Consider the following 13,403-nt stretch of genomic DNA (forward strand, 5'->3'; position numbering starts at 1 on the left):
TGGCTCTCCCCTCCCTGGAGAGGAGGGAAGGGAAAACGGAAGACGGAAGAACTAGCAGGATTGGATGAAGGAAGGATGGGGGGCAAGTTTGGCTCTGCAGGGGGCAGGAAGCCGAGTCTCCTTCCCTCTCGCCGTTCTTTGGGCCAGGGCCAGGGCCACGTGTAGGCACCTGCGGCTGTTCCTAGGGGGGAGTCGAGGGGGCATGGGGGAGGAGAGTACCCACAACCCCCCAGCTGCAAAGCCGGAGAACAGGCCGGGAAAAAAGTGAGGGAGCAGCACCCTCTGGTGGGAAACTGCAGTAACAGGCTGGCCCCATGGGCCCAGCCAGCCTGGGGTCCTGCCCCCCAACCTCAGCCCCAGGAGCCCACTAGCCCAATATCCCACCCTGCCTGAGTCACATGGGCCCATCTACCCCGGCATCTCGCCTTGTGAAGCAAACTCAAGTCCAAATGGGTCCAACAGAATTTTATTCTCTTGGCAGCAGCAGCTCGTTTCCAAACCCCGCCGAGGTTCAGCCCTGCTCCCAGACAGGGCCCCCTTCCCTTGCCCTCGCCCCCCACAGAGCAGGGAGTCCAGGGCCGGGCTCGCCAGAGACCCAGGGGGCAGAGATGGGGAAAGTCCAGTGAGTGCAAACAGCACTAACCCCGAGCCCCTGGGAGGGGGGGTTCCGCCCTGTTCAGCTGCAGGGTGGGGGAGGGACCTAACCAAACCAAGTGGGGTTCCCCCAGGGCACCCCGCTATTCAAACACAGGGCATGGAGGGTTGAGGTCTCTCTCGAACCTCAATGCAGGCCACTGGCCTGTGTTGGGGGTTCTCTGCTATCAGCACTGCAGGCTCAGGGAAGAGGAGGGGTGTCTTTGCTTCCCAGGGGAGGCCAGGGGGACACCCCCACATGACAGCCAAAGCAGAGGAAGGTGCAGACTCCCTAATGCCAGACTGGGGGTGTCAGAGGAATGGGGGGCTGGCGGGGGGCGGGGGAAGGGAACCTTAACCACCCCCATTAATGGATGCACAATGCCGCCGAGGACACAGAGGAGGGAGCTCCCAGCTTTCACTTAAAGGTGGGGACCGGAGTGAGACTCAGGGACAGCCACCCCCAAGCCAAAGGGCCTTACGGGTCAATGAGAGGCCATGGCCTATGTGGAGGTGGGAGGGGCTTGTTGTGAGGGGTGTGGCCTTGGAGTAAAGAGGGTGGGGCTAAGTCTCCACATCCTGGATCCCGCACTTCAGGTTTGCCGGGACAGCGATACCTGCAAAGGACAGAAAAAGAGACACAGGTTAGACAGAACGGGACGGGGTCCTGGCCTCCTCTACACCATCCACGGCCCACTACTGGGAATAGAACCCAGGAGTCCTGGCTCCCAGCCCCCCGCCGCTCTAACCCACCAACCCTTCTCCCTCCCAGCCCATGGAGAGAACCCAGGCGTCCTGGCTCCCAGCTTCACCAATTTGTTTGGGTTGAGGAAGGTTCAAGCTGTTCATCAGCTGGACAAAGGCCTCGCAGCTCTGGGTCAGTCGGGGGTTCAGGGTCCTCTCCTCCTCCACCGTGGACACCGTCTGGCCTGCAGGGGGCGCCAGGGGGCAGGTGAGAAACAGCACCAGCAGGGGGAGCCCCCACCCCTGCGGGCCCCCCACCCGGCTCCCTGGAGCACAGCGCCCCCTAGTGCCGGGCTGGGGCATCGGGGCCAGCCCTGACTGCCCCACTGAGCCCCGCCCCCTGCAGCACAGCGCCCCCTAGCGCCGCGCTCGGACTCACCCGTGTAGTCGTGGGCGGGGTAGATCAGACAGTCTCCGGGGAGCGTGAAGATTTTCTCGTGCACGGAGCGGTACAGGGTCTCCGGGGAGCCTGGGGGGCGGAGAGAAGTGGGGCCTGGTTACCATGGGGTGAGGGACACACCAACCCCCTGGCATGGCACCCCTGACATCCCCCAGTGCCCATGGGAACCCCAGCTCCCTCTTGCCATACCCCCCCAGCATAGCACCCTGCCCGTCCCCCACAGCGCCCCCTCTCTGAACCCCCTGGCACGGCACCCCCACCATCCCCACAGCACCCACTGGCTGAGCCCCAGAGACACACCCTGCCATCCCCTTGGCAACCAGCAGCCATGGTCCTCATCGCTATGGCAACTGCTGGGCATGACCTGGAGATGTCCCCCGTTGCCATGGCAGCCACCGTCATATCCCGGGGATGTATCCTCTTGTCCCCACGGTAACCATTCACCAGCCCTCCAAGAAACCCCTCCCCCTGGTAACACATTCCCCCCCACCCACCTCCCCATCACCCCAGCTCGCCCTCACCCTGCTGGAAGTCGGTGCGGCCGCAGCCCCGGATCAGCAGGGCGTCCCCGGTGAAGGCCATGGTCCTGTCACTGAGCACGTAGGTCAGGCAGCCGTCCGTGTGTCCAGGGGTGGAGCGGGCTTCCAGGGCCTGCAGACAGGAGGAGCCAGCGACATGACCTCTTCATGGGACCCAGGAGTCCTGGCTCCCAGCCCCCCCTGTTCTCACCACTGGAACCCCAGGCCTTCCAAGAGCCAAGTACAGAACCCAGGAGTCCTGGCTCCCAGACTGCTACTCTGACTCCACTCTGCTCCCAGAGCTGGGGAGAGAACCCAGGAGTCCTGGCTCCCAACTCCCCCTCCCTCCACACACACACGCTCTAATCACTAGACCCCCCTGCCCTTCCAGAGCTGAGGAGAGAACCCAGGAGTCCGGGCTCCCAGCCCCAGTGCCCAGGTGACTTACGAAGGCCCCGAATTCCAGGGCGTGGCCCTCGCGGAGGAGGATGTCGGCCAAGGCCCCGCTGTCCTGGGAGATCACACTGCGGCAGCCTGGGAGCATCGTCTTCAGCAGCCCGGTGCCCGTGATGTGGTCTGCATGGCAGTGGGTGTTGGCTGCGCGGAGCAGAACCAGGGATTTACAGATGGGAACCTGACCCGCTCCCCACCCGCCCCGCCAGCCGGTCCCTGCCCTGGGGCCGGATCGGGGCCGATGCCCTCTAGAGGGACATGGGGCCTTTCCCCATTCTCCACCCCCTGAGCCAGCCAGTCCCTGCCTTGGGGCTGGATCTGAACCGGCGCCCCTTAAAGGGGAACGGCCCTGACCCCATTCCCTTCCACAACAGGACAGTCCCCATCCAGATCCCATGGGAGCTGCTCTCACCTGCGTACAGTAAATTGAGGCCCAGCTCCTTCACCAGCTTCACGTCCCGCTTGGCCGTCTCCAGAACCGGGTCGATCAGAACCGCTTCCTTGGTCTTCAGATCCGCGAGCAGGTAGGTGTAGGTGCAGCTCACGGGCTCAAAGAGCTGTGGAGGGGAGATCCAGTTAGCACCGGCAGGAGAGTGGGGTCTAGTAGTTAGAGCAGGGGGCTGGGAGCCAGGACTCCTGGGTTCTATTCCTTTCCCTCCCCCCTCCAGCATGGCATCAGTTGACGGTTGGTAAATCTCTCCCTCCCAGATATAATCACCCCTGACAGCCCAGCAGGAGTTACCGTCTCTTCACACCCAGCAGCTCCGTCTCCCCTGCTCGGCACCGAGCCACGTTACTGGGTTCCCAGCCTGCGCCCTTGGGCCTAAAATCACACACCCCCTGCCCCGGAGCCCACACAGGCCTTGTAACCACAGCGCAGCCAGGAGGGAATGATCACGGCACGGCCCCGGGGCTGGCCCCCAGGGACCCAACACCAGTGCACTGTATGCACTTATCTCTACAGAACCCAGGAGTCCTGGCTCCCAGCCCTCCCGCTCTAACCACTAGACCCCACTCCCTTCCCAGAGCCCCACAGAGAAAACCCAGGAGTCTAGGCTCCCATCTCCCACCACCAGCCACCTCTCCCCTCCCAGAGATGGGGCTAGAACCCGGGAGTCCTGGCTCCCAGCCCCCTCTGCTCTAACCACTCGACCCCACTCCCCTCCCAGAGATGGGGAGAGAACCCAGGAGTCCTGGCTCCCAGCCCCCTCTGCTCTAACCACTCGACCCCACTCCCCTCCCAGAGATGGGGAGAGAACCCAGGAGTCCTGGCTCCCAGCCCCCTCTGCTCTAACCACTCGACCCCACTCCCCTCCCAGAGATGGGGAGAGAACCCAGGAGTCCTGGCTCCCAACCCCCATGCCCGGAGCTCACCTGCCGGAAGAGCAGCCCCTGGCCCTGGGCACGGCAGGTACAATGCTGTCTCAGGGTCATGGCCGGAGCGTGCTGGTGGCTGGAGCCTTGGGTGATGCGCTGGTGCCAGGCTGGGGGGGGGTGAGTCCTTTAAATGCCAGACGGTGGGGGCGGGAGGGGAGGAAGGGGGCGGAGGCAGAGGCGGGGAGGACAGGGCAGGCTGGAGATCTAAAAGCGGTTGGAGCTGGGGGGTGGGGCTGGGAGCCAGGACTCCTGGGTTCTATTCCTTTCCCTCCACCATGGCATCAGTTGCCGGTTGGTAAATCTCTCCCTCCCAGAGAGAATCACCCCCCAGCAGGAGTTCCCGTCTCTTCACACCCAGCGGCTCCGGTTCCCCAGCCATGTTATTGCCACGGCACGTCCCCAGCCTGCTCCCAGGGGCCCAAAATCACCCCCCTTCCCCGGCCCCGGAGCCACCACAGGCCTGGTAACCACGGCGCAGCCAGGAGGGAATGATCACGTCACGGTCCCAGGACTGGCCCCAGGGACCCCACAGACAACGGGATTGAACGGTGTGCGCTCATCTCTAGAGAACCCAGGAGTCCTGGCTCCCAACCAGTCTAACCAGGCCTTTGCCCTTGCGGTGTAGTTACACTGAACTCTGCCCTTTCAGCCCTTTTGGGCGGTGACAGTCGTGGCAGGCAGGATTCTCCCTCACCTGCCTTCTCAGGGACCCCCTGGCCCCCAACGGAGTCCCCCCTTCTCGCTATGGAAGCCCTGGTCACCAGCCGGCCAGGGGCCTCCTCCAGATCTCTAGGCTCCCCTGCTTCCAACCCTGCGGGTTTCTGCTTTTCAGGAAGCAGCTGAGCTGTTTGTAGAGTGGCTGGGGAGAGGTAATGGGTTGGGGAGGGGGGAGCCCAGACACCTGAGTTCTCTCCCCGGCTCTGGGAAGGGAAGGGAAGGGAAGGGAAGGGAAGGGAAGGGAAGGGAAGGGAAGGGAAGGGGGTCTCGTGGGTTAGAGGAGGTGGGCCGGAGCCAGGATTCCTGGGTTCTCTCTCCAGTTCTGCCAGGTCCTTTCCCCTCTTTGTGTCTCAGTTTCCCTGCCTTGCAGCAGGCTGATCGTTCCGAGCCAGGGCGTGGGTTGGCTCCCACCCCTGGGGGGCCAGTTAATTTTAGGGTGACCAAACAGCAAGTGTGAAAAATCAGGATGGGGTGGGGGGTGATAGGAGCCTAGAAAAAGACCCCAAAATCGGGACTGTCCCTGTCAAACTGGGACACCTGGTCACCCTAGTTAATTTCAATGGAGTTGGATGTTCAGGGAGACACACAGCGGGATGGGGGATCCACGCAGAGCCACAAACAATCCCCCCCCCCGGCCCCCAAGCCACCCCTGCCACCCACTCCGGGCACCTTCCCTCCTGGGAGCCTTTCCCCGGGCACAGGGCCCTTCTCCTCGAGGGGGTGCCGACTCCAATCCTGCGCCAGGTGGGCGACTGGCTATCTCAGGGGAGGCTGGGGGGGGGGGAGAAATCAGACACTCATAGACATGTCAGCCTGGAAGGGACCTCGCTCGGCCATCCAGTCCAGTCCCCTGCACCGAGGCAGGGCTAGGTATTACCCAGCCCACCCCGGCCGGTGTCTGTCCCACCTGTTCTGCAAAACCTCCAGTGATGGAGATCTCACCACCTCCCTGGGCAATTTACCCCAGAGCTTAACCCCCCTGGCAGGTAGGAACGTTTTCCTAATGTCCAACCTAAACCAGCCTCGCTGCCATGTAAGCCCACTGCTCCTTGTCCTGGCCTCAGTGCACAAGAACAATCTGCCACCCTCCTCTTAACTTTTTAGGTACTTAAAGATTGTTATCCTGTCGTCCCCCCGCCCCCGTCTTCTCTTCTCCCGACTAATTTCAATCTGCCCTCGTAGGCCATGCGTTCCAGACCATTCATCGTTTTTATTGCTCATCCCTGGACTCGCTCCGATTTGCCCACATCTTTCGTCGCGTGTGGTGCCCAGAACTGGACGCGAGACTCCAGGTGAGACGTCATCAGGGCTGAGCAGAGCTAAAGAATCACTTCTCGTGTCTTGCTTACAACACTCCTGATGAGACATCCCAGAAGGACGGCCTCTGGTTTTGCCACATCATTGCACTGTTGACTCACATTTAGCTTGTGATCCACTCTGACCCCCAGATCCCTTTCCACAGGACTCCTTCCTAGGCGCTCATTTCCCATTCTGTGTGCATGCAACCTTCCGAAGTGGAGCACTTTGCATTTGTCCTTATTGACTGTCATCCTGTTTACTTCAGACCATTTCTCCAGTTTGTCCAGATCATTTTGAATCTTAATCCTGTCCTCCAGCGCGCTAGTGTAACAAAGTGGGGGATTTTCTTAGTGTTTTGCATGAACACTGTGTGTGCCTCAGTTTCCCTGTGTGCTGTGTGTGTAACGAGGGGGTGGGAGGGGGTTTGTGGTTGCAGGGGACCAGGTGTGACCTCGCCTAGCAGCCAGGACCCCAGACACGAGTCTGGAGATTGGGAGCCAGCCGGGTCCAGCCGGGGGCGAACAAAGGACCGCAGAGAGGGGCCCAGGCTGCCTGTTTACCTGGCATGGAAGACAAAGGGCAGAGGAGGGGCTGGTGGGGGAGGGGATTTAGGGGGCTCGGCTGGAAGGAGGGGCTGGGCTGGGGACAGGGAGCAGCCGGAGCCCATGGGGACGGGGACAGAGCCAGTTGGATGGTGCTGAGACTGGCCAGGCCCGAGGGCCCCGAGAACTGCCCGGGCTGGGTCCAGACATTCAATAAACCTCCTGTTTTATGCTGGCAAAGAGTCCCTGCAGCTAGAGATCGGGGGGTGCTGCTCCCTCTGGGGGTGGGGGTCCCGGGGGCCCAGAGCGAGGGGACTCCCTGAGGGGGCCCACGGCAGAGCCAGGCTGCTGGAGGCTCAGACATGCGTTTCCAGGAGGCACTGGAGCCCATTAACCCCCATGAGAGATTGTGACCCCCAAGAAGGGCTGTCACACTGGGGGGTTCGTCCCAGGGGCTGTACGGAGCTGAGAGAGCCCGGGGCCTGGGAGACTGTGACAGCTTGCAACCCCTCCCACCCTGGTGTTGTCCTCAGACTTTATAAGTGCGTTCTCTATGTCATTATCCAAATCACTGAACAGAACCGGACCCAGGACAGATCCCTCCAGGACCCCACTCAAGGGGTCCTTCCAGCTTGACTGCGAACCGCTCACACCTGCTCCCTGGAGCGGTTTTCCAACCAGGTGTGCACCCACCTTCGAGTAGGTTGGTCTAGGTTGGATTTCTCTGGTTTGTTTATGAGGAGGTCATGTGAGACTGTATCAAAAGCCTTACTCAAGTCAAGATAGACCACGTCTACTGCTTCCCCCCGATCCACCAGGCTTGTTACCCTGTCGAAGAAGGATCTGAGGTTGGTTTGACACGATTTGTTCTTGACAAATCCATGCCGAGTGTTACTTATCACCTGATTATCTTCTCGGTGCACACAAATGGATTGTGTGATTATTTGCTCCATTATCTTTCTGCGCACCCCAAGTGAAACCGACTGGTCTGGAATTCCCTGGTTGTCCTTATTCCCCTTTTTGTAGCTAGGTACAATATTTGCCCTTTTCCAGTCTTCTGGGATCTCTCCCGTCCTCCAGGAGCTCTCACAGAGAATCGCTACAGGGTTCAGAGTGGTGGCGGGTGTTCGTCTGTATCAGCAGAAAGAACGAGGGGTCCTTGTGGCACCTTAGAGACTAACCAATTTATTGGAGCATGAGCTTTTGTGGGCTAAAGCCCACTTCATCGGATACATGCAGTGGAAAATACAGTAGGAAGATCGATATACACAGAGAACATGAAACAATGGGGGTTGCCATACACACTATGATGAGAGTGATCAGTTAAGGGGGGCTATTATCAGCAGGAGAAAAAAAAACTTTTGTAGTGATTATCAGTATGGCTCATTTCAAACAGTTGACAAGAAGGTGTGAGAAACAGTAGGGGGAAATTAGCCTGGGGAAATAGTTTTTAGTTTGTGTAATGACCCATCCATTCCCAGTCTCTATTCAAGCCTAATTTAATGGTGTCCAGTTTGCAGATTAATTCCAGTATGCTGTTTCTCATTGGAGTCTGTTTTTGAAGTTTTTTTGTTGAATAATTGCAACTTTTAGGTCTGTAATCGAGTGACCAGAGAGATTGAAGTGTTCTCCGACTGCTTTTTGAATGTTATAATTCTTGACGTCTGATTTGTGTCCATTTATTCTTTTGCGTAGAGACTGTCCAGTTTGGCCAATGTACATGGCAGAGAGGCATTGCTGGCACATGATGGCATAGATCACATTGGTAGATGTGCAGGTGAACGAGCCTCTGATAGTGTGGCTGATGTGATTAGGCCCTGTGATGGTGTCCCCTGAATAGATATGTGGGCACAGTTGGCAACGGGCTTTGTTCCAAGGATAGGTTCCTGGGTTAGTGGTTCTGTTGTGTGGTGTGCGGTTGCTGGTGAGTATTTGCTTCAGGCTGGGGGGCTGTCTGTAAGCGAGGACTGGCCTGTCTCCCAAGATCTGTGAGAGTGATGGGTCGTCCTTCAGGATAGGCTGTAGATCCTTGATGTGTTGGAGAGGTTTTAGTTGGGGGCTGAAGGTGACGGCTAGTGGCGTTCTGTTATTTTCTTTGTTGGGCCTGTCCTGTAGTAGGTGACTTCTGGGAACTCTTCTGGCTCTATCAATCTGTTTCTTCACTTCCGCAGGTGGGTATTGTAGTTGTAAGAATGCTTGATAGAGATCTTATAGGTGTTTGTCTCTGTCTGAGGGCTTGGAGCAAATGCGGTTGTATCGCAGAGCTTGGCTGTAGACGATGGATCGTGTGGTGTGTTCAGGGTGAAAGCTGGAGGCATGTAGGTAGGAATAGTGGTCAGTAGGTTTCCAGTATAGGGTGGTGTTTATGTGACCATTGTTTATGAGCACTGTAGTGTCCAGGAAGTGGATCTCTTGTGTGGACTGGACCCGGCTGAGGTTGATGGTGGGATGGAAATTGTTGAAATCATGGTGGAATTCCTCAAGGGCTTCTTTTCCATGGGTCCAGATGATGAAGATGTCATCAATATAGCGCAAGTAGAGTAGGGGCATTAGGGGACGAGAGCTAAGGAAGCATTGTTCTAAGTCAGTCATAAAAATGTTGGCATACTGTGGGGCCATGCGGGGACCCATGGCAGTGCCGCTGATCTGAAGGTATACATTGTCCCCAAATGTAAAATTGTTATGGGTGAGGACAAAGTCACAAAGTTCAGCCACCAGGTTTGCCGTGACATTATCGGGGATAGTGTTCCCGACGGCTTGTAGTCCATCTTTGTGTGGAACGATGGCGTAGAGGGCTTCTACATCCATAGTGGCCAGGATGGTGTTTTCTGGAAGATCACCAAGATCGCTAGTGGCTCAGAGATCTCGCCAGCCAGTTCCTTACGTATCCGAGGTCAGATTTCGTCAGGCCCTGCCGACTTGAAGACATGGAACTTATCTAAGTAATTCTTAACTCGCTCTTTCCCTCTTGTAGCCTCAGATCCTGCCCCATGTCCGCTGATGTTCACTATGGTAGTCGGCTGATGAAAACGGAAACAAAAAAAGCATTTTACACTTCAGCCATTGCTTCGTTTTCTGTTACTGGCTTTCCATTCTCACTGAGTAACAGACCTGTCCCATCCTTGGTCTTCCTCTTGCTTTTCACGTATTCACAGAATGTTTTCTTGTTGCCCTTGCTGTCCCTAGCTGGTTTAATCTCGTTTTGTGCCTTGGCCTTTCTCATTTTGTCCCGACATGTGTCGTGTGTTTATGTTCACCCTTCGCAATCTGACCTAATTTACACTTTTTGCAGGATTCTTTTCTGCGGTTCAGCTCATTGACGATCCCCTGGTAAGCCAGAGTGGTCTTTTGCCATCCTTCCTACGCAGCAGGGTAGTTTGCTCTTGTGCCCTTAATAACGTCTCTTTAAAAACTGCCCTGAATTCTGTGGCCCTCAGACTTGCTTCCCACGGGATCTCACCACCAATTCGCTGAGTTCACTGAAGTCGGCCTTCTCCAAGTCCATTGTCTGATCTCTGCTGTTTTCCCTCCTCCCGTTCCTTAGCAGCGTGAGCTCTGTCATTTCCTGACCCCTTTCACCCAGGCTGCCGTCCACCTGCAGATTCTCAACCAGTTCCTCCCTGTGGGTCAGAACCAAATCCAGAACCGCCTCCCCCTCGCTGCTTTCCCCAAAGCTGTCTCCAATGCATTCCAAGATCTGTGCCCGGCTGTGTTATTTTCCCAGCCGTTCTCTGGGTGGTTGAAACCCCCCGTCGCCACCACGGCCTGGGCTTTGCATGATTCTGTGAGTTGTTTAAAAAAGCCTCACCCACCTCTTCTTCCTGGTTAGCTGGTCTGTCGCTGACCCTCCCATGGCGTTCCCCCCCCCCCCCCCCCGGGTTGTTACCCCTTTTATCCCGACCCGGAGACTTTCAACAAGTCCGTCTCCTATTCCCATCCCAGCCTCTGAGCAGGTGCAGACACCTTGGCTATACCAGCAACCCCTCCTCCCTCTGTCCCTGCCCGCCTGAGTAAACCGTGCCCTTCTGTACCGATATTGCAGTCACGGGAGTTAACCTGCCGAGTCATTGTGATGCACCGTGTGTCGTAATTGGGATTCTTCACGGGGATCTCTAGCCCTTCCTGTTGACTCCCCATACTTCGTGCATTAGCACACAGGCAACTAGGACGTTCATTAGATTTGCCCTTTAGTGTCTCCTCTGCCCCTGCCCACGTTCCCCCCAGATTCCCACCCTTCACCCAGGTTCTGCCACCTTGGCTGGCATCATATAACCTCAACCCAACACACCTGTGGCGTGGGCCTGGTATAAACATGGGGCGGGTGGGTGGGAACTGGAGAATCGGCCACACCCCGGATTTCACAGGTCACCTGGCTGAAAGCAGGGGGGCCTGGGAGCCAGAACTTCTGGGTTCGCTCCTCAGTTCGGCGAGGGGAGGGGAGTCTAGTGGTTAGAGCAGGCGGGGTTGGGAGCCTGGACTCCTGTGATCTATCCCTGGCTCTGGGAGGAGAGTGATGTCAAGTGGTTAGAGCAGGGGCCAGCTGGGAGCCAGGACTCCTGGGTTCTCTCACAGTTCTGGGAGGGGAAAGGAATCTAGTGGTTAGAGCAAGGGGGCTCTAGGACCCAGGGCTACTGGGTTCTATCCCCAGCTGTCCTGCACAGATTTCACCTCTTTCTGCCTCAGTTTCCCTCACTGTATAATAGCATTGAGTTTGCTTGACTCAGTTTCCCCAGGGAAGGAAAGGTTTGTCAGGGTCCACTAATTAACCTGTGTTAATTGCTTTAAGATCCAGGGCTGGAAGCAACAGCAGAGAATGCTGCTGGGGCAGCTCGGCGAGATGGTGCCAGGCTCCCTGCTCTGGGGGGAATTCTGCACCAAAAAAACAAAAAGTTCTGTGCACAACATTTAAAAACCCTGTGCATTTTCTTAGAATTGTAGAATATCAGAGTTGGAAGGGACCTCAGGAGGTCTCCTAGTCCAACCCCCTGCTCAAAGCAGGACCAATCCCCAATTTTTGCCCCAATCCCTAAAGGGCCCCCTGAAGGATTGAACTCACAACCCTGGGTTTAGCAGGCAATGCTCAAACCACTGAGCTATCCCACCCCCCAAATCCCATATCATCCCCTCACTTTCAACTACTTTGGTAATTTATTGCAAAATCCCTGTCAGCCAGTCTGTCTGTAACGAGACAGACAACCCCCCAGGAGCAGAGAGAGACAGAAACCCCTGTGCCCACGTGGATCCTTGCTGCAGGCTCAGGGTGCAGGTTACCCGGAAACACGGGAGCTGGGGGTAAGGCAGAGAGAGCTGATGGCACAGAGAACGCATTAGCATAGTGGGATCTGTCCCAGTCTCTTCCCAGGCAGAGGTGAGGGGGCTCCCTGCTTCTCAGTAGGCAAACACACCCCAAGACCCACATAGCTACTCCTAGCCCCCCCACGCTTCCTCAGCTTCCCCTCCCTCATCAGGATCCTTGTCCCATGGACCGTTCCCCCTCAGCCCTGTGCCCTCATCTCTCCCTTCCCCTGGAGATTGACTCCCCTTTCCCATCCCACAGCCCCCCCCACCCCCAGGCTCCAAAAAACCCCGTTCTACCACTGGGGAGCTCTCCTCCTCCTCCCCCATTCCACTGGGGTCCCTCTGCTTCCCCCTCACACCCCAACTGACCCCTTACTTGCCTGGCCCACTCCCAAGTCCCTAGCACTGGGAGCCGCAGCTGGAGAACCCCGCTCCTGGAGAAGCTGTGCAGCCTGAAAATCAGGGGGCAGGTGCCCCCCCCCATGGCACCCCTGGCCAAGGCTCCCCATGGTTTCCCCACAGCTGCTTGCGTCAGCCCCACGCCTCTGCAGGGCAGGCGCGGCGACGTGGACAAGGGGCACACTCCGGGGCTGCCTGCCAGTGGGGAGCGCGGGCCCCTGGCTGCACGGAGGTGGCGGGGGGGGGGATCACCTGCAGCCCCCCCCCCGCCCCCTGACACAGACTCAGCCGTGCACCCGCCACCGCAGAAGGGCCTGCTTTTCTGCAGCGGGCACGCCCAGCCCCAGCGGTGATTTACACCCCTCCCGGCTGCTCCCAGCGTGCCCGCTCGAGACCACGGCCAGGGAAGGGCGCGTGGCCCCAGCGGCATCTCGTATTCTGCAGGGAAACACAGAAAAGCTGGGGGGGGGACACCCCAAATTCTGCACATGCGCAGTGGTGCCCAGTTGCCCCAGGAGTGTCTCGCAGCGGCTGGCTAGCTAAGGTGTCCAACCCCCCATATTTACCCGGACCCTCCTCTTGGTAGCCGAAAAGGGAGCCCCTTTTATAGCCCTGGTCCCTTCCCAGCATGCCTTGCTGCCCAGCTTACAACACCCATCGACCCCGGGGACTACATCTCCCACACTTCCTTTCTTTCAGGGCTGCAGCCTTAAAGGGGCAGCACCCCTTATTGAAGGGGGGTGTCTGGGGTGGCTCCATCCCAACCCTGTGGAGTTCGCTGGGCAGAAAGACCTTCCCCCTCCAGCTGGGATGGAGCCCCACCAGCGTTGCGCCTGGCTCCGAGGTGGTGTCCAGCTGGCTGAGCCTGTTTGCAGGGGTCAGGGTGGGTGGGAACAGACCGAGGGATGGGGGGCTCCCTTTTTTAAGCAGTGGGGGTTGTGGCCGGGGTTTACCCCTCCCTAGAGAGGAAGGAAGGGAAAAGGAAAGAACTAGCAGGACGGGAGGAAGGAAGGAATGGGGGGT

The 13,403-nt window shown here is 58.1% G+C and overlaps 1 protein-coding gene and 2 long non-coding RNA genes across 4 annotated transcripts; 1 reads left to right on the top strand and 2 right to left on the bottom strand.

Moving 5' to 3' along the window:
- Nucleotides 1-450: 450 nt before the first annotated feature.
- Nucleotides 451-4,908, bottom strand: LOC142068289 (persulfide dioxygenase ETHE1, mitochondrial-like). Of its 2 annotated transcripts, XM_048827829.2 has the most exons (7): nucleotides 4,123-4,279; nucleotides 3,161-3,305; nucleotides 2,744-2,892; nucleotides 2,299-2,428; nucleotides 1,757-1,846; nucleotides 1,446-1,562; nucleotides 451-1,250 (listed from the first exon to the last, which is right to left on the bottom strand). In XM_048827829.2, the coding sequence occupies exons 1-7, from the start codon at nucleotides 4,180-4,182 to the stop codon at nucleotides 1,198-1,200; spliced, it is 744 nt and encodes a 247-aa protein (XP_048683786.1). In that variant the 5' UTR covers nucleotides 4,183-4,279; the 3' UTR covers nucleotides 451-1,197. The 2 variants fall into 2 exon arrangements, with proteins under 2 accessions (XP_048683786.1, XP_074979001.1); XM_075122900.1 differs by lacking the exon at nucleotides 1,446-1,562 and having other exon boundaries at nucleotides 4,123-4,908.
- LOC142070007 (uncharacterized) lies at nucleotides 2,288-6,505 on the top strand. The gene is made up of 3 exons (XR_012665976.1): nucleotides 2,288-2,377; nucleotides 3,123-3,272; nucleotides 6,025-6,505. It is a non-coding gene; the product is annotated as an uncharacterized LOC142070007 (long non-coding RNA).
- A 1,343-nt stretch (nucleotides 6,506-7,848) lies between these two features.
- Nucleotides 7,849-12,220, bottom strand: LOC125625582 (uncharacterized). The gene is made up of 2 exons (XR_012665977.1): nucleotides 10,715-12,220; nucleotides 7,849-9,703 (listed from the first exon to the last, which is right to left on the bottom strand). It is a non-coding gene; the product is annotated as an uncharacterized LOC125625582 (long non-coding RNA).
- Between the last annotated feature and the right edge of the window lie 1,183 nt (nucleotides 12,221-13,403).

This window comes from Caretta caretta, chromosome 24, assembly GCF_965140235.1.
Source record: "Caretta caretta isolate rCarCar2 chromosome 24, rCarCar1.hap1, whole genome shotgun sequence".
Classification (NCBI taxonomy): domain Eukaryota; kingdom Metazoa; phylum Chordata; order Testudines; family Cheloniidae; genus Caretta; species Caretta caretta.

Bases quoted from the DNA above. Each gene is read 5' to 3' on its own strand.
- LOC142068289 (XM_048827829.2), bottom strand. From the start codon at position 4,182: ATGACCCTGAGACAGCATTGTACCTGCCGTGCCCAGGGCCAGGGGCTG. The intron at 3,306-4,122 runs GTGAGCTCCGGG...TCCCCTCCACAG, and splicing joins AGGGGCTGCTCTTCCGGCAG to CTCTTTGAGCCCGTGAGCTG. The intron at 2,429-2,743 runs GTAAGTCACCTG...TCCTGTCTGCAG, and splicing joins CCCTGGAATTCGGGGCCTTC to GCCCTGGAAGCCCGCTCCAC.